Below are 21,216 nucleotides of genomic sequence, written 5' to 3' on the forward strand. Positions count from 1 at the left end.
GTGGGTAGCTGGCGGGTGTCAGCAGACCCTGTGCTCTAGCTACCCTGGTGCTGGTCCGGCCGGAAGAGCTGAATTATTTTGTTTTGCTCAATGGTAAACATAAATTATGTATTATAGTAGAAATCATGGTAATCTTTGTCCTTGAGAAAATACCTGTAAAGTTCATTTTGAGAAATAACAGAACCACCACAGCCTGAGACATCCCAGGAAATACACAGCAACAGAGCAGCTGATCACCAGCTTGTCCATTCCTCTGAAGACACCACAGCTTGAAGGCATCCCAGGAGTTCCTCTGTACACATGGCAACTGGGCTACCTACAGCACAGTCTGAAGACCTCCTGGGGGTACAGCTCAATGGAGTTCTGTCGCACAGAGGGAAACAAACCAGAGTCTATAGGCCCTCCCAGACAACAGATTCACACTGGACAGCAGCTTGACTGCTCCTCTCAAGACATGACAGTCTGAAGGCCTCCCAGGAGATCTGCTGCAGCCAAAGCAACAGATCAGTAGCTTCTCTACTTGTCTGAAGACCCCACAGTCGGAAGGCCTCACAGGAGGTCTGCTACACTCAGGGCCACAGGACTACCAGGATACCTGAAGCAACCCATGGACAAAAGAGGCATACTCCAGAGTCACCCAGACCAGCAAATACCAGGGATAACCAGATGTCAAGAGGCAAGTGCAGCACCATAAGCAACAGCAGCCAGTAGATGTGGGCATCATCAGAACCCAGTTCTCTCACCACAGCAAGCCCCGAATACACCAACACACCTGGAAAAGCAGGAAGCCAAACTAAAATCTTATCTCATGAACATAATAGAGTCCTTTAAGGAGAATATAAATAACTCATTGAAAGAAATACAATAAAACACAGGTAAACAGGTAAAAGCCCTTAAAGAGGAAACAAATACCCAAGATATAAGATACAATTTGTAAAACACATGAAACTCAAGAAGAAGGAAGACCAAAGTGTGGACACTTTGCCCCTTCTTAGAATTGGGAACAAAACACCCATGGAAGGAGTTATAGAGACAAAGTTTGGAGCTGAGACAAAAGGATGGACCAGCTAGAGACTGTCATACCCGGGGATCTATTCCACAATCAGCCTCCAAACGCTGACATACACTAGCAAGATTTTGCTGAAAGGACCCTGATATAGCTGTCTTTTGTGAGGCTATNCTTGGGCCTAGCAAACACAGAAGTGGATGCTCACAGTCAGCTATTGGATGGANCACAGGGCCCCCAATGGAGGAGCTAGAGAAAGTACCCAAGGAGCTAAAGGGATGTGCAACCCTATAGGTGGAACAACAATATGAACTAACCAGTACCCTCTGGAGCTCGTGTCTCTAGCTGCATATGTATCAGAAGATGGTCTAGTCGGCCATCAGTAGAAAGAGAGGCCCATTGGTCTTGCAAACTTTATATGCCTCAGTACAGGGGAATGCCAGGGCCAAGAAGTGGGGGGTGGGAGGAGGAAAGTGGGGGAAGGACATGGGGGACTTTTGGGATAGCATTGGAAATGTAAATGAAGAAAATACGTAATTTTAAAAAAAAGGAAAAAAATAAATAAATGCAGAAAAATACACAATCAAACAGGTGAAGGAATTGAATAAAGGGCTCTAAGAACTAAATATGTCATTAGAAACAATAAAGAAAACACAAATGGAGGCAAACCTGGAAATGGAAAACCTAGGAAAGAGGTCAGGAATTCTGTTGATGATGTAAGTATCATCAACAAAATACAAGAGATAGAAGAAAGAATCTCAGGCGTAGAAGATATTGTAGAAGAGATTGTCACAATTGTCAAAGAAAATTCAAAATGTAAAAAACTCCTAACCCAAAATATCCAGTAAATTCAGAACACAATGAAAAGACAATTAAGACAATTAAGACAATGAAAAGACAATTAAGATTCTTAGACAATCTAAGAATAATTGGAATAGAGGAGATTGAAGATTCCCAGCTCAAAGGACCTGAAAATACCTTCAACAAAATTGTAAAAGAAAGCTTCCCCAACCTAAAGAAAGAGATGACCATAAATGTACAAGAAGCCTATAGAACACCAAATAAATGGGACCAGAGAAGAAAATCTTCTTGTCACATAACAATCAAAACACTCAATGCACAGAACAAAGAGGTAATGTTAAAAGCTGCAAGGGAAAAGGGTCAAATAACTTATAAAGCAGACCAATCAGAATTATACCAGACTTCTTAACAGAGACACTAAAAGCCAGAAGAGCGTGGGCAGAGGTCATTAAGACTCTAAGAGAACAAAAATGCCAGCCCAGGTTACTATAACCAGCAAAACTCTCAACCAGCATAGATGGAGAAATCAAAATATTCCAAGCCCAAATCAAATTCAAACAGTATCTATGTACTAATTCAGCCATACAGAGGATTCTACAAGGAAAATTCCAACACAAGGATGGTACCTACGCAAAGAAAAGACAAGATATTAAGCATCTCACAACAAAACCAAAAGGAGAGAACCACATGCTCATAGAGCCACATACAAAAACAGGAACTAACAGCCACATACATAACAGGAACTAACAGTCATCTGTCTTTAATATTTCTCAATATTAGTGGACTCAACTCACCTATAAAAAGACATAAGCTAACAGAATGAATACACAAACAGGATTCAGCATTTTGCTGCATACAGGAAACATAAACATAGACACTATCTTACTGTAAAAGAATGGAAAAAGGTCTTCCAAGCAAATGGTCCCAATAAATAACCTGGGGTTGCCATTCTAATATTCAATAAAATAGACTTTCAACCAAAAGTTATCAAGCATGATGTAGAAGGATACTTCATGTTCATCAAAGGGAAAATCCACCAAGAGAAAGTCTCAATTCTGAACATCTATGCCAAAAATGCAAGAGCATCCACATTTATAAAAGAAACTGTACTAAAGCTCAAAACACAATAAGTCCCACACAATAATAGTTGGAGACATCAACACTCCACTCTCACTAGTGGACAGGTCCTTGAAACAAAAAGTAAACAGAGACACAGTGAAACTAATAGAAGTTATCAACCAAATGGATTTCATAGATATCTACAGGACATTTCACCCTAAAAACAAAGAGTACACCTTCTCAGCACCTCATGGTACCTTTTCCAAAATCAACAATATAATTGGTCACAAAGCAACCCTCAACTGATATAAGAAGACTGAAAAAATTCCATGCATCCTATAGGATCACCACCATGGCCTAAGGCTGGTCTTCAACAACAGCAAAACAACTGAAAGCCCACATATATGTAGAAACTGAACAACTCTCTACTTAGTGATAACTTGGTCAGGGAAGAAATAAAGAAAGAAATTAAAAGACTTTGTGGAATTTAATAAAAATATTGACAAACCCAAACTTATGGGACACAATGAAAGCAATGCTAAGAGGAAAATTTATAGCAACTAAGTTCCCTGGTAAAGAAACTGGAATGACACTAGTAACTTCACAGCACACCTGAGAGCTCTAGAACCAAAAGAAGCAAACTCACCCAAGAGGAGTAGAAGGCAGGAAACAGTCAAACTCAGGGCTGAAATCAACCAAATAGAAACAAAGAGAACAATACAAAAAATCAACAAAATCAAAAACTGGTTCTTTGCAAGAATCAACAAGATAGATACCCCACCCCCAGCAAACTAGCTAAAGGTTCCAAAGGCAGTATCTAAATTAACAAAATCAGAAATGAAAAGGGACACATAACAACAAAAATGGAAGAGATTCAAAAAATCATCAGTTCCTACTATAAAAGCCTATACTCAACAAAACTGGAAAATATAGATGAAATGGATGGTTTTCTAGACAGATACTACATACCACAGTTAAACCAAGAGCAGGTAAACCATCTCAATGGGTCCATATCCCATAAAGAAGTAGAAAAAGGCATTAAAACCTCCCAACCAAAAAGCCCAGGGCCAGATGGCTTTAGTGAGAATTCTATCAGATTTTCAAAGAAAACCTGTCTTAGTCAGGGTTTCTATTCCTGCACAAACATCATGACGAAGAAACAAGTTGGGGAGGAAAGGGTTTATTCAGCTTACATTTCCACACTGCTGTTATCACCAAAGAAAGTCAGGACTGGAACTCAAACAGGTCAGAAAGCAGAAGCTGATGCAGAGGCCATGGAGAGATGTTACTTACTGGCTTGCTTCCCCTGTCTTGCTTAGCCTGCTCTCTTATAGAACCAAGACTACCAGCCCAGAGATGGTCCCATCCACAAGGGGCCTTTCCCCCTTGATCACTAATTGAGAAAATGCCTTACAGTTGTATCTCATGGAGGCATTTCCCCAACTGAATCTCCTTTTTCTGTGATAACTCCAGCTGTGTCAAGTTGACACTAAACTAGCCAGTATAAACCTAATACCAATATTCTTCAAACTATAGCATAAAATAGAAACAAAAGGAACACTACCTAATTCATTCTATGAAGCCACAATTACTTTGATACCTAAACCACACAAAGACCCAACAAAAAAAGAGAACTTCAGACCGATCTCACTTATGAATATTGATACAAAAATATTCAATAAAATTCTTGCAAACAAAATCCAAGAACACATCAACACCATCATTCTCCACAATCAAATAGGCTTCATTCCAGGTATGCAAGGTTGGTTCAATATATGAAAATCCATTAACTTAATCTACTATATAAATAAACTCAAAGAAAAAAGTCACATGATCATCTCCTTAGATGCAGAAAAAGCATTTCACAAAATACAACACACCTTAATGTTAAAAGTATTGGACAGATCAGGAATTCAATTCTACCTAAACATAATAAAAGCAATTTACTGCAAACCAACAGCCAATATCGAATTAAGTGGAGAGATACTTGAAGCAATCCCACTAAAATCAGGGTCAAGACAAGAATATTTACTCTTCCCATATCTATTCAATATATTACTTGAAGTGCTAGCTAGAACAATTTAGATAGACAAAAGAGATCAAGGGGATACAAATTAGCAAAGAAGAAATAAAGGTATCACTATTTACTGATAATATGATAGTATACATAAAAGACCCCCAAAATTCTACCAGACAACTTCTCCAGCTGATAAACCCCTTCAGCAAAATGCCCAGATATAAAATTAGCTCAAGTAAATCAGTGGCCTTCCTTTATACAAGTGATAAACAGGCTGAGAAAGAAATTAGGGACAAAACTCCCTTACAATAGCCACATATAATATAAAATATCTTGGGGTAACTCTAACCAAATGAGTGAAAGATTTGTATGACAGTAATTTCAAGTTTCTCAAGAAAGAATTGGAAGAAGATCTCAGAAAATGGAGAGATCTTCCTTGCTCATGGATTGGCACAACTAACACAATAAAAATAGCCAAACTACCAAAGGCAATCTATAGATTCAATGCAGTGCCTATTAAAATCACAACACAATTCTACAAAGACATGGAAAGAGCAATTCTCAAATTTATCTGGAAAGGCAAAAAACCCTGAATAGTGAAAACAATTTTTTATTAGAAATTTTCTTTATTTACATTTTAAATGTTATCCTCTTTCCTCTTCTCTCCTCTGAAAATCCCCTATCCTGTCCCCACTCCGCCTGCTCCCCAACCCACACACTCCCATTCCTGGCTCTGACATTCTCCTATACTCGGGCATAGAACCTAGTGAGAACAATTCTTAACAATAAGAACATGGCTGGGGGAAACCACCATCCGTGACCTCAACCTATACTGCAGAACAATATTGATAAAAACTTCATGGTATTGGTACAGAGACAGACATGTTGATCAGTGGAATAGAATTGAAGACCCAGAAATGATCCAACACACCTATGGTCACTTGATCTTTGACAAAGAAGCCAAAAATATATAATGGATAAAAGAAAGCATCTTCAATAAATGGTGCTCATCTAACTGGCTGTCTGTATGTAGAAAAATGAAAATAGACCCATATTTGTCACTTTGCCCAAAGCTCAAGTGCAAGTTCATGGAGGACCTCAAAAAACAAACAAACAAACAAACAAACAAAAAACAAAAACAAAAAACCCACCAGATACACTGAATCTAATAGAAGAGAAAGTGGGAATGAACTTTGAACTCATTGGCACAGGGGGCAATTTCCTAAACAGAACTCCAATGGCAAACACACATAAGATCAAGAATTGATAAATGAGACCCCATGAACTGGTAAGCTTCTAGAAGGCAAAGGACATAGTCAATAGGACAAATTGGCAACCTATAGATTGGGAAAAGTCTTCAGTAACCCCACATCTGATACAGGGCTAATAATATTCAAAATATATAAAGAACTCAAGAAGCTAAGCACCAAAACAAACCAAACAACCCAATCAAAAAAGGATATAGAACTAAACAGAATTCACAACAAAGGAGTCTTAAATGTCTGAGAAGCACCTAAAGAAATGTTCAAAGTCACTAGTGATCAGGGAAATGCAAATCAAAATGACCCTTAGATTCCACCCTACACCAATCAGTATTGCTAAGTTTAAAATCCCAGGTGACAGCACATGTTGGAAAGGATGTGGAAAAAGAGGAACACTTTTCCAATGCTGGTGGGGTTACAAACTGGTACAACTACTCTGGAAATTAATCTTGAGGCTCCTCAGGAAAATGACAATAGATCTACCTGAAAACCCAGTTATACCACTCTTGGGAATATACCCAAAAGATGCCCCAGAGGGGCATGTGTTCCACTATGTTCAGAGTGACTTTGTGATAGCCAGAAGCTGGAAACAACCCAGATATCCCACAACAGAATACAGAAAATGTGGTTCATTTACACTATGGAATACTACTCAGCTATTAAGAATGAGGACATCCTGAGTTTTGCAGGCAAATGGAACTAAAAAATATCGTCCTGAGTGAGATAACTCAGACTTAAAAGGAGATGCATGGTATGTATTCACTAATAAGTACATAATAACTAAAAATTATAGAATACCCAAGATACAGTCCACAGAATTCAAAAAGTTCAACAAGCTGAAGGGCCCAAGTGAGGACACCTCAATTCTACTTGGAAGGCAGAAGAAAGCAATCACAAGTGGGGGAGGCAGGGAGGGACTGTGGGAAAGTGTATGGGGTAGAGATAGAGGGGATTATGATCTGGTATTATGTGGGGGAAAAGGACTGAAGCCCTGAGGGCCAGCAGAAAGAATGGAAACAGGCAACCTCAGGAGGTAGGAGGTTTGGGGGACCCTCCAGAATGTACAAGAGACCTAGGAGGTGAGAGACTCTCAGGATTCAAAGGGAGGGACCTTAGATGAAATACTCTACAATGGGGAGAGGGAACTTGTAGAGCCTACCTCCAGCAGAAAACAGGGCATCAAGTGAGGGAATGGGGTTGCCATCACAGTCAAAACTCTGACTCATAATTGTTTCTGTCTCAAAGAACTGCAGGGATGGATATGCAGAAGAGCCTGAGAAAAAGGAAGTCTAGTGACAGGCCCAAAGTGGGACCTAGCTGAAGGGGGGAGGTTCTGACACTATTGTTGAATCTATGGAGCTCTCACAAAGGGACCTACCATGACTGTCCTCCCAAAGACCCAAGAAACAGCTGAAAGAGTCAGATGAAGATATCTGCACCCAACCAGTGGATAGAATCTGATTACCCCTGTGGTTAAATTATGGGAAAGCTAGAAGAAGCTGAGGAGGTGGGAGGCTCTGAAGGAGGAAACACAGTCTCAGTTAACCTGGACCTCTTAGATCTCTCAGATAGTGGACCACCAACCAGGCAGCATATACCAGCTGACATGAGACTCCCAAAACATATACAGCAGAGGACTGTTGCGTCTGGCTTAGTCAGAGAAGATGCACCTAGCCCTTAAGATTCTGGAGGCCCCAGGGAGTTTATGGGTCTGGTGGCATGGGGTGTGGGATGTGGGTACATCATGGAGATAGTGGGGTGGGAAGGAGGTATGGGATGTGGTCAGTCAGAAGGTGGACCAGGAGGGGAATAAAATCTGGAGTGTAAAATTTAAAAAAATTAAATAAAAAAATTTTTAAAGGAAAATAAAAGATAAAAAAAGGAAAATAAAAGATAAAAAATATTTAAATATTTTTCAAAATATAATGCTGGGGAATTATTTTTCTATCTATATACCAAAAACAGTTATAAACTGTACTATATATTATGGAAACAGAACATTGCTTTGGTGGTAGAGAATTAATATGTTTATTATAGTGAGTCTTTTTATTTACAAACAAAGTGTATCTCCATTAATAATTACAAACAATTCAGAAAAAGTTTGTCGAGTTGAATCATTAACTCTCCATTACACAGCAAGAAAAAAAAAGAAAGAAATGAAAATAACATTTAGGTAAGACTAAGTCTATTTTAAATAGTTTCCAGGTTACAAATTATAATACTGATTATAACTAAAATATAAAACAAAATGAAACCAATAAAGCTTTCCTTAATGGGACAGATCTGTAGTCTCACCTTTACTAGTATCTGAGGTGGAGATCACCAGAGTCAAGGTCTTCCTGGGCTTCAGAGAGAGCTCAAGTCTTGCCTGACATCTTAGCTAGACACTTTCACAAAATAGAAAATGGGAAAATGAGGCTGAGAGTGTGAATTAAATTAGTGGTAAAGCAGTTGGTTTGGGTCTGTGCAGCTCTAGGTTCAGTTTCTACAGACACACAAACACACTATTAACAATGAAATTAACTGAGGAATGAACAGAAATAATTCAAATGGTTTTTACTCACATGGAATCTAGTTTGTACTCACTGGTGTAAGTTAACACTCTGACATTAAATCCATCAATAGATTGAGGAATATAATAGATTGCCTAGCCCTTCTGAGATTATTTGATAAATTTCAAATTGTACTTGTCAGTCAACTACCAAATGCTCACTTTGCATATGTGCAGAGTTTGTGATTTAGGTCTGAGTTGTACTTGTCTATGCCTTGGTCCAGCCTTTCTAGAGTGGTAATTTACAGAAGGGCCTTCTGTACATAGCAGAGTAAATTCTAAACCAATACTAGCTTTAGAATTTTTATTAGAACAAGATAACACAATCAACCAAAATCCCAGATGCATATATTGTAAGCAACGACAAATGTTACATTGTCTTATTCAGCCATTAAAAGTTTTATGTGTGAAAAATTCTTAAAGCATTAGGTTTAATCATGGTTTGAGAGGCAACCTATACAAGTGATTTACATAGTCGTGTTTCAGTGTTTTGAAAAATCTTTCTGTCTATGCAGAAAGATTCAAAGTGTACGTCAAAAAATGAAGAGCCTCAGATCTTCATTTCTAGTGAAGATATGAGTGATTTTATTTGGAATTAACTAAAGTTTTATAGCTAATATATCTGCATAGTGAATACTAAAGACATTTGCTTCCTCCCTACAAGTTGGGAAAAAAAGAAAAAAGAAAAGGTCTGAGTGAACTGTGGTTAAGTTCCTGATCTCACCAGTTTCATCATCCCCTGGGTTGGGGACATTTCATTGGAACTCACTGTCCACCTTGACACATGTCACAGCAGGCATGCAACAGTTACCTGATCTTACCATGATTACCTGCTAAAAAATACACAGGCACCTGTCATGAAATTCTGGTTTCACTTAGTTTCATTCACTTAGTTTCAAATTTCGTCCTTAATTTTGACTTTTTGAAATAACTGGTCCTTTATTCTTAGGTTTGATGATGTAGTTTTGGTATTTTCTGTCATCTTTGTTTGTAAGTGGTTTTTTTTTTCAAGATAAAATTTTCTCCATGTAGCCCTGGCTGTCGTGGAAGGGAACACACTCTGAGAGCAGAGATCCCCCTGCCTCTGCCTATGCATTGCTGTGATTAATGCCATGCACCACTACTGCCAGGCCGTAAGGGAAATATTTCCTAGGCATTTGACGAGGGCCACTAAACTGTCAAAAGCCTTACTACTTATGACTCATAGGCAGAAAGCATAGAAAAAGCCTGAGTTGTTTACCTTCCTTGTGTAAAGCCCTTTCCTGTTGATTTATTTATTTATTTATTTATATGTTTATTTATTATTTCTAAAGTTGAAATTAGCTTCCAGGAAACACTAAAATTGTACCTTCAAACATTAAAAACATGTAAAACAGTGTAAACTGGCTACACATTTATAAAGAACACACACACACACATATACTTGTAATATGTGAAGGTAGCTGCTGCAATACTATAAAAAGCTGTACATAAACGTAAACGTTTAGTCTAAGACGCTGACAGTTGACTGTAAAATGTCACTTTTCCTCATTTATGATCTGATGCAGAAATATTAACAATACAAGTAGAAACTTGCATCCATCTGATGTCAGGATTTAAAATACATATCCTGCACTGGTCACTTGTATACAGAAAGCTCACTTCATCCAAAGGGAACAAAAATAACTACACAGGATGAAGGGTGGGAGGCAAGAAAACAGGGCTAGCATATTTCAGTGAGCAATGCTCACAGGCTCAGAAGACCTTCAACAATCAACAGTCCCAGGGTAAGGAGTGGAAAACAGGGAGGGATAAATTGAACATTTAACTGGAGGCAGGGTTAGTGGATTAGTGTGAAGAGTTAGTGAATTGGGAAGCCATATGTCCAGAGGAAGCCTGGCTATGATCTGGGCTAAATTGTTTCTTAGGTGACCTGAAGAGAATATTCAGAGGCCAGTAAATGTGTTTCCAGATAAGCCACATGGGGCAGCACAGGTTGCAGAAGCTTGAAAGTATCTACTCTGGTGGGAATTTTGAATCCATGTTGTATGGACCCGAAGGACTATGGTGGGGGCAGTAGGTTCCTTTTTCGGGGTGGGGGGGGGTGAATTTAGGAGGGGTAAAGACATCGGTTTTATGTTGCAAATCAAATGATTTAAATCATAATCTGCAAAGTCTATTTCAAACTTATGCTTACCTCAGAAAATTATATCTCTCTACATTTGAGTTGAAAGTAAACTGATTTTAATTGTTTTTGCATAACTGTGGGTAACAGATTTAAAGAGATAAAGGAAAAGCCACTGAGTACATGGCAAGAATCAGCAAACACATCAAATAAAGCAATGTGCTCCCCAGAAACACCATGGCATATGCTGACAGTTACAAAAGAATGGCTGCTGTTTTCATCCTTCACACCAGAATAATTTTTTCAGTACTTACCTCCCATGTGTAGAGAGGGAAACATATGGGGCTTTACATAATCATAAGCACAAACAGGTGGCTACTTAGGTACATTTAATTTGCAGGCAACATCAATACTGAACAACACAACCAGCCCCACATGGCTCCCAAAATTCTTGCCATGAACATTCCATTAGCAAATTAAGATCATTAAAACAGAGGGAGGAGCGCTCCAACCTCCACCCCCCAATGGCTTCAACTACTTTTCAGAATAAAATATGTTTTCAAAAACACCTTGACATTTTGTGGCATCTTTTGTTCAGGGCAACTTGGGTGACTGTGTATAATGTATACCTTGTGAATAGCTGCAAGTAGCACATGTGCATTTAAATGTGCATACATCTTTATGCTCTCTACCATTCCTATTTATGACAGAAAATTATGGTAGGTAAATTTTCCAGCCCTTTATCAAAGCATGGGCTCAGATCCCTGTAAGCAACTTGGAAATACTTCTCCAAAGGTGGGCCACATAAACATGTCACCCGAGGTTTGCTTCTATTTTCAAACACTGTGGTAAAGTCTGGAAATTATTATTACTGGGAAAATTTGCTCACTCTATGCTAGGGGCTGAGTGGCAGCTTCTGTTATTTTGTCTATTGGACCCAGCCTGGAAAATTTAGTGTGCTTTAGTGGGCACTGAACTTCTAGTGATATTACAAGATCTGACCTTACAATCAGCCTTCAATGGCTTTGAACCACAGAGTGAAAAAAATACAAGAGAAAGAGTAACCACTGTTTCTTTGTTAACAATGCTACCTGTTTTAGTTTAAGTATCATAATAACCTTATAACGTAGGTGATATCATCTCCCTTACTTTTTAGAAGAGGACAATGTATCACCAAGGGTTTCCATTCTCACACATACTGAAGAAAGGGCTGGGCTAGACCTGAACCCCAGTTTTCAGAACTAGCCATCCCTACCTGAAACCCCTAGCTCTAATTGTCCATGAACTTAGATTCTAGTGCCCAAAGTCCATCAATCTATGGTATTTTGAAGACCCTCCAACAAAACTTAGAGTGATATTCTGAGGCATGGATGTTCTATGGAAATTCTGTCCAGTCCTGAAGTCTCCATGTGTCTTTCCATGACATAAAAGATAAGCCCGTGTGGATTGAGAAGACTTCAGGAGTTATGTTCTCACAAAGTGTTTCTGAATTCAGGTTTGTTACTCACTCCTATCTTACCACTAGGAAAGAGAATGTTAACATAGACAAGTCTATATGCCACACTTATTACAACAGACCCTTAGTTATGGGTGTCAGCTTATATTATCTGAACTGACATTATGAATTGTACTGGTGGCTAAACATCCCACACTTATTGTACAATGTCCTTCCAAAGAATTTAAATGCCTCTAAGAAAGAGACATTTTTTTGGTGGTGTCCATTTACCGCATGCAACAGTTGAACCAAAGAAATGAAAATGAATTGGGAAGGGTTTTTTTTTATCTAATCTATTCTCTACTTCTGGGTAAAAGAACTATAAAAAACTTTATATTGTCACTGCAGACCATCTTATGTCATGTAAATATGCATGGACATAGGCTTTCTACAGTCGGGCTTAATCTTACTGACCTAGTCAACTGAACTTCTATGTAACACACTTGGACTTGCTCCTCCTTCCTTATTGGGTTATTCTTGAGACTTTCTGCAGCTGGTCTAGTCAAGAGGATGGGAATCAATCATGAAGAGTTTTCTATGAAAATTGTAAGACTCCATCATAGGATCATGGTGTTCCACTTTTGTTCTGAATTAGGAAGATTAACATGTTTCAGTCACTATGTGCTCCCGTATTTACGTAAGGACCTTAAGCATTTGGTTTTATAAGATAATCCATGTACACAGTTATAACCTGAGCTTGACCATAGATTCATATGCTAGAAGTTCTACAAAAACACCATATTTGTGGAGTCTTTGTAAAAGTTTTCTCGAAAAACCAAAAAAAAAAAAAAGTTTTCATAGGGATACACAGATCTACTACAAAATGTCTTAGAGATGCAACAGATTGATAGAAAAACAACAAGATATGTGTAAAGTGAGAGGTCTGAGAGACTAATACTGAATAATATGGATGTTTAGGAATTTGATTGTAAATCAAACCATCTTTACAGATTATCTACAGGAACCTCTGTTTTACTGATTGTGAGACAAGACTCACAGAAATCTAAAACTGGACAGTTTAACTGCAAGCCAGCTCTTTCACATGTATCATTCCTTTAAAAAATTTAAATATACTTCTAACACACATACACACTTTGGTGGTAAAAAGCCACAGCTAGTGGCATCTCTTTCGCAGAGGCACTTGAATTCTTTAGAAGAACAATCTACAACAGACTTGAGACACTTACCCAACACTTTAATTCATAATAGCAGCTCACATATATTCACACACACACACACACACACACACACACACACACATATATATATATATATATATATATATGAAGATATATATATATATATAAGAATTCTTTTAGAAAAATTTTACCTGCTTCTATTTGTATATATTGGATTTACTTGTATGTCAGGGATAAGTGTTTCTTCATATTAACAGTATATAAAATCAATATTTGTATTTCAGAGTATTAAGGAAATTTCAGCCACTTTTTTCATTATTCTACCTTATAATGTGGCTAAAGAAAAACTTACGTGTGAGTAGAAATGTCAGCTCTGCCTTTCTGCTTGGCTTTGTTCCTATGGGTTGGTGTTGGTATTATTTTCAGCACATGGTTCTTGTAGGGCATATGTAAAGGTATTCAGCTATTTAATGAGGATTGCTGTATTTGGAACCTATAATCATATATTTAAAATATCTGCTTAAATATGGCTAGTGACCTAGAGCACACTGAATGTACATGAACTTGGTTGGTCAATACTGGTGCTTCACCCTGCTCTATATATCACTACAGTTGAGGCAGAATACTACCTGGTACTAGGGGAGCCAGACAATGCTTTAAGAATTTTCTTCTCCTGATTTGAAAATTATCTTTCACAGCTCTATGTCTTCCTACACCCCAAAGGGAAGTTAGATACCAACATGGAAACAACTCTTGTCAACTTACAAAAGGCTTGGCAGCTTAAGATTCATAATAATAATGAAAAGTTGAAATGCATATCTGTGATTAAGTCATTGTACTTCTGAAAGCCAAAAACATTACTAAGTGTCTATGAGTTGATGATAAGAGAAGATTTATTTAAAAATTCACAAAGTTATTTACAAAACATTCATGTCTTATCAATGTAAACAGTCTTACATTGCTATTTTGAAAATGAAATTGTATCATGTGTGCAAATTGCTGACCATGATGAGCTGTTAACAAGTTAACATCTCTAATATTGCAGATATGAGATGATGAAGAAAAGTAGCAAAATTTTATTTCAAAATTATTTATTTTAGAGATGGAGGGAATAAATTTAGTTGAAGCTAGGAAAGAAGCTTGATGATTAGATTAAAATAAAAAAGAATATGAATGTTTTCATGTGGTATATCCAGTGTCATGCTATGATCTATTATGAGGAAATACAACTTTTAAATTCATTTTATATTTGTTGAAACTTGATTTACAGAGAAGAGAAAATGGTAGAAAACTGTCTGATGAGAATAAATTCTGGACAGAGAACTAACTGAGTGTTCTTCTCTCCCTGGGTTTGGGTGAGGCTGGTCTGTGCAAACGGAATGTTGCCCGAGAGAGCTGCACACACGCCTAAGACTCAGAATAAACACATTGTTCTTGTGAACAATATCTTTGTAAGTCACATGTGTAACAGGGAGACAGATTGGCTTGGTGGCTCAATGCAGAGTCACAGCTCTGATTAGAGATTTTGGGGCTATGATTAGGCTGTGAAAATTGAAAAAATTTTCCTTGTTTCCCAGTAACATTTTTTATTTACTGCTCCCACAAGATAATTGTGAAGATAAATGTCATATATGAAAAAAATGCTCAGACTTGTATATCTCTTTTTAAAAAGTTTCACTTGTTAGTGTTTTGAAAATCATTAAGAGCTGGTTAAAGGCTGACAAGGTGACTCAGTGTGTACTGGCAATTGTTGCCAAGTCTGATCACATGGCTTTGATCCATAGTACACACATCATAGAAGAAAAGAACTGACCGGCTCAAGTGCCCCCAGTCATACATGTCATGGCATTGGTCTTCTCATACATATAAGTACATATAAATATAATAGAAAATTGTAAGTTATAACTCTATCAAGTGTAAAAGATTTGAAAGAATAAATTCACCTATTAACTAGCTTCAACACTTATTTCATTTTCTTATGTTATTTTTTCAAGTTGCATGTTTGTTTCTTACAATAAAACTCTTAATTTATGAATAACAGTAACAGCCAAGAAGATGGCTCAGCAGGGAATTTTGCTAGTCATCAGACATGATAACCTGAGCCTCTGGGGTCCACACGGCAAAAAGTTAAACACCTTTCTACTGTGAGTTACCTGCTGACTTCCATATGGCATGTGTGTCACACACACATGAACATACCACAAGTAAATATATATGAAGAATAAATCACACACATTATTAGGAAAAAGCATGTCCATAAAAGGCCTCTAATTATGACTATATCACAATCATTCCCTAAACAGATTGAAAAGATTGTATTTATAATTATACACATACACACACGCACACACACACACATCATATGCTTATACCTGCACAAAAATCAGTCTAATCACTCTGGGCGTTGGTGATGCATGCCTTTAATCCCAGCACTCAGGAGGCAGAAGCAGGCGGATTTCTGAGTTCGAGTCCAGGCTGGTCTACAGAGTGAGTTCCAGGACAGCCAGGGCTGCACAGAGAAACCCTTTCTCGAAAAAAAACCAAAAAAAGGAAAAAGAAAAAAAATCAGTCCAATCAATAAACTAAGCTAAGTTCCATAAAGCTTTGTGAGGAGCACTGATATACTAGGATATAGTATGTGTGTTTTCTTCCAAGATTTCTATAAGAGAAGAAAAATGGGAGATTGTACATGTCAAATTCTCCTTTGGAGAGTCATAGGGTTTCAAATGTAGCTAAGAATTCTGACATTAATTAGAACAATGAAATTGTTCATTATGGCAAAGTTTCCACAACATGAAATACATTTTAAAGCAAATGGTTCAACTATATTTAGTACATTCACCCTCTAGTTGCAGCTGTACAGCTTTTCAATCAAAATCTGATCAAATCCATTTAGTTCTGGGAAATGCATTCCATTCTTTAATTCAGTGTGTCTCCAGGAGAATACATTCATGGAAAATTAATCAAGTCTTCTCTTTTTAAAAATTAGAAAAATGTTGGGAATATAAATTCTGTCTCAAAAATTACATTGATAGTCAAGACAGCACACATTGTCATCAGATTTCCTATTTCTAAGGATAGGATATTGAGTTTTTCAAGACGCTTCCTCTTGTTTCCATTTCTGTTCCTGTTCAGATGATTTAATACTTTACAAGTATATTCTGACATTTTTCCTGGAGAAATTTAAGATTCAAATAAGCATCTTAGGCTGAGGATATAGCACAGTCAATAAACTGGTTTTGTAGCAACCAGGCCCTGAGTTCTATCCCAAGACAGTTGGGGATGACAGTGTGCACCTTTAATCCCAGTTCCTGGGAAGTGGAGACAGAGAAATCCTTCGTACTCACTGGATAGCCAGTCTCGCCCAATTAGTGAGCTCTAGGCCACAAGAAGACATTATTACAAAGGGCAAGGCTCTTAAAGATGACACAGAGATAGTCCTCTGGCCTCCCACACACGTACATGCACACTCGCGTCTGTACACTTATGTCTACACACATGCATAAAATAAGTACTTAATATTTAAAAGTTATACTATGCTTATGATGTGGAGTTATCATTTTGATTTTCGTATGAGAACTTTCATTATAATAATGCACACAATTCTGTTCTTAGGTCTCTTTAAGGTCATGGCTGTTAAAACTCCATACCTGTCAATTGAAGAAATCACAAGAACCGTTAATATTGGACCCAGCAGACTAGGTCATCCTTGCTTTTATCACCTGAAGGATATAAAACTAGAGAATCTCATTATTAAGCAGGGTGAGCCAATCCGGTTCAACTCAGTTGAAGAGATTAATGGAGAAACGCTGGTGAATTGTGGTGTGGTAAGGAATCATCAGAGCCACTCATTTACTTTGCCATTGTCACAAGAAGGAGAATTTTATGAGTGTGAGGATGAACATATCTATACCCTAAAAGAAATTGTTGAATGGAAGATTCCCAAGAACAGAACACGGACAGTGAAACTTACAGATTTCTCAAATAAGTGGGACTCAACCAATCCATTCCCAGAAGACTTTTATGGTGCACTGATTCTCAAACCTGTTTATGAAATCCAAGGTGTGCTGAAATGTAAGTATCCACTGAGGATGGTATCCTGTGTGAGGATGCATTGTGGGATTTGGGCTAGAGAAGCTTTTAGAACCTGAAGAATGGAACTCTGTCCCTATCATTCATTAGGTCTCTTAGACGTAGGTTCTCCATCGATACATCCAACCACAGATAGCACTGTCTTAAAGAGAAAATTATGAAGTGAGTATGCAGATATACTATAAACCATTTAATGTTCTATCCAAGCATAAGCTGCTAAACTATCAGATACAGGTAGCCTAAAATGCTTGCTATTTTTATTACTAGCTATTAAGAGTTTATTTTTAGAACAAGAATCCGAAATCAGTTTTTTTTTTGTTTTTTTTTTTTTTTTTTTTTTTTTTTTAAATTTTTTTTTCTGACTTCATTTCTACTTTTGTTTCAAACTCTTACGAAATTATGACTGGTCACAGTTTCTTTTAACACAGATTCCTTGACTTAACAAAAATGATATGTTAAAGTAATTTTCATATTGGTGTATTTCAAAATGCANTTTTTTTTTTTTTTTTTTTTTTTTTTTTTTTTACAAAATCCCTTATTCTTACTTCATGACAACTTTTGTTTCAAACTCTTACCAATTTATGACTGGTCACAGTTTCTTTTAACACAGATTCCTTGACTTAACAAAAATGATATGTTAAAGTAATTTTCATATTGGTGTATTTCAAAATGCAATCTTCATTGTTATTTTCTTATGTTTTAAAATATCTACAAAGACCATTATTACCATTATTATTCTAAATATTTCAAACTTAGGGAAATCAGAAGAGTATTAAATTCTGACCCTGGTTCAAGCCCAACATGATAGCATACCTAATAACCCTAGCTTCTCTCAATGTTGAGGCAGGAGTATGGCAGTTCAGGCCTGCTCAAGTGACACAGATAGTTCAAGGCTAGTGTGGTCAACTTAGCAAGACTCAAAACAAAAAATAAAAAGGAGTAGAGAATACAACTGAGGAGCAGGCAGTTACTTAACACAAGTGAGCACCAATGTTCAGTAACTTTCTAAATGAAAGCTCTGGATACGCTGTGCTTGCCCTCTTGGAGTTGTATTCAAAGTAAATTAAGACAGTACTAAATAATTTAAGATCATCCAGCAGAAACAAAATATATTGTCAAAGCTACTTCCTCAAATATCTCAAAATTGATTTTTCTCTGTCCTCATTGCCATTACATACTTACAAAAAGAAAGCATATGGCATTTGGTAAGTTTTAGAATTGTGTGTTGAATTCTATCATGCTAAAAAGTTTAATTAAAATTTGATCAATTCATTTTGAAATAAAGGTATAGAAAGAGTTTGCATGGTTTGATTTTATAAAATATTGACACTGCAGCAAATTTTAGAACTTACAGTAGTGCTCAGCTAGCTGCCTCAAAGCAGGCAACTGAAATGGATGATTGAGTTTTTCTGATTGTTTATGAATAATAGATTGGATTTTATTATTTTCAAATCATCTGATTTTTCTAAAATTATCATCTTCTACCTGTCATAGGCTTACAAATGAGAACAAACCCAGAGACTAAATGTGTGGAGAGAGACATTAGAACTTTTAATTAATTTGGATTAGGAATCAAATGTTGATGGATGAATCTGATGTAGTCAAACCATGCAAAACTAGACAAAATTAGGCAACTTGTGGCAGAGTGAGTAAGACAGTGAGTGGAAATTCATTACAGCTCTATAAAAAAAGAGCAGCGAAAAACATGAAGATACACAGGGCACATATGTGTTTGTTGGGGAAGGGAGGTGACCATTCACAGAAAGTCATAAAGACTACCCAAAGAGATAAACTTGAAATTTGTTCTAATCAAAACAGACTGCTAAGCTGGAAGATGTAGAACATGTGAGCATAGTGATTCTAGTGGAAAAATCAGCTGGATGTTGCAGTTCTTTTCAATGGACATAGCAATGGGAAAGACAGAAAACAGAGATGTACTTCGTATGTGCAAGATCTAGAAATCTAGTGGGAGCCAACTTGGTCAACCTTAATCTCAGCCTTTGATTTTATCTACTGGTTGGATGAATATGCATTCATTAAATATAAACAGCAGAAGAGCGGGGTTTATTAGAATTGTTCCTGTAGATTTAAATAGAGTTTTCTGCCACTTAACCAAGAACCAACCTTTGGTTAAACATCCTTCATGAAATGTTTAAGCATAGTTTCTAGTATGTATTAAAATAAAAATGTCATGTTCATTATTCTGGGGAATTTTTCTTTAGGAAATTTTAAATATTACTTATCTGTATTGGTCTGATATGAGCTTGCATGTATACAGACTGTTTCATGAAAACAAAGTAGGAGAACCCATCATAAGTGACACATTTTAAAAACTTTGGGTTACAGATATTTTCCTCTAAGTATGCAAAGATGCTTTAACTCTGTTTTGGTCTTCTGCATTATTTTTTTTAGAAGGAGGTTAGATGCTCTTTGAATTTAAGAGACATTGCACAGTTGCTTTTACTGTGCCTGGGTATCAGGCAGAGTCTAAACACTTTAGGCTTCAGTGCTTTCCCCACCAAAGTGACAGGAAAAAGAACTGGTCTGGAAAAGATAGGATATTTTACAGTAACCTTAGTGGAAGATGAAAAATTATCTAAATAGCTATGAAATATTGATTTCCTGAAAATAAAAACATGACAAGTTATAAAAAGAGGGAATATGAACATTTTACTCTTGTCGCTGTTTTTTAATATGTTATTAATGTGACAATTTGTAACCCAGAAAAAGGAAAATCAGTAGAAATAAATTACATCACTTTGCATGTGAGTCATGACCCCTTTTGGGTGTCAAACAACCCTTTTACAGGAGTCACCTAAAACCATCAGGAAATACAAATGTTTACATTACAAGTCATAACAGTAGCAAAACTCCATTTATGAAGTAGCAATGACTTATAGCAAAACTATAAATAATTTTATAGTTTGGGTCACCACAGCATGAGGAGCAGTATTAAAGGGTCACAGCATTAGGAATGTGGAGAGCCATCATGTTAAAGGGAAACACATGTTTCTGGATTCTGGTCAAAATTCCTTTATAGGCTTAATACCTTCCTGGCTTTCAGGCATACTAAGACATTGGTCAAAGAGTTACCACATTTTCAGGAGAGGTATCTATTTAAATCCTGTAACTACTGGTCTCATAAAGTAGTTTCAAAATGTGTTTTTGCTTATTAAAAAATATAAAATTCATGTGATGAGGTACGTGGAAGCTTCAGTATTGACAAAATGAAAAATTGAAAATAGAGATCTTGTATATCTTACGTCTTGATGCATGGATTAATAATTCGATCCTTCTTAACTGAAAAATTCCATCATCACATAGATCCTTTTATCTTTTGGAGGAAAGCTTAATGCTGCCCAAAGCTTGGTGGTTGGTTCAGTCTTCATGAAGATATATAAAAATATGAACTTGTGTCATAAGCTCAAACCACTAAGAAAAAAGAAGACTGAGCAAAATAGTTTTGAATATCATATATAAGATCATAAATAAGTAGGAGAAAATACTCTCATTTGTAGTTTCCTAATGCCTTGGATTTGACCATGCTGTTTCCCTGAAGCATTCCCCTTGTATCTGTCTTTGAATTTAAAGAAGATATTTCCAACTTTTATAAAAACAAAGAAAGCTAAATAACACCCGAGAAAGATATGACAAGGTTACATAAAAGCTGTATAGCTTTGACTGTTCTCT

General features: G+C 36.8%; 1 protein-coding gene across 1 annotated transcript in view; it reads left to right on the top strand.

Moving 5' to 3' along the window:
* Positions 1-21,216, top strand: part of Themis (thymocyte selection associated) — a 211,972-nt gene that overhangs the window by 76,450 nt on the left and 114,306 nt on the right. Inside the window, exon 3 of the mRNA XM_021174738.1 lies at positions 17,050-17,508. Within this exon, the coding sequence (XP_021030397.1) occupies positions 17,050-17,508 (459 nt within the window). The remainder of the gene's footprint in view (positions 1-17,049; positions 17,509-21,216) is intronic.

This window comes from Mus caroli, chromosome 10, assembly GCF_900094665.2.
Source record: "Mus caroli chromosome 10, CAROLI_EIJ_v1.1, whole genome shotgun sequence".
Taxonomy (NCBI): domain Eukaryota; kingdom Metazoa; phylum Chordata; class Mammalia; order Rodentia; family Muridae; genus Mus; species Mus caroli.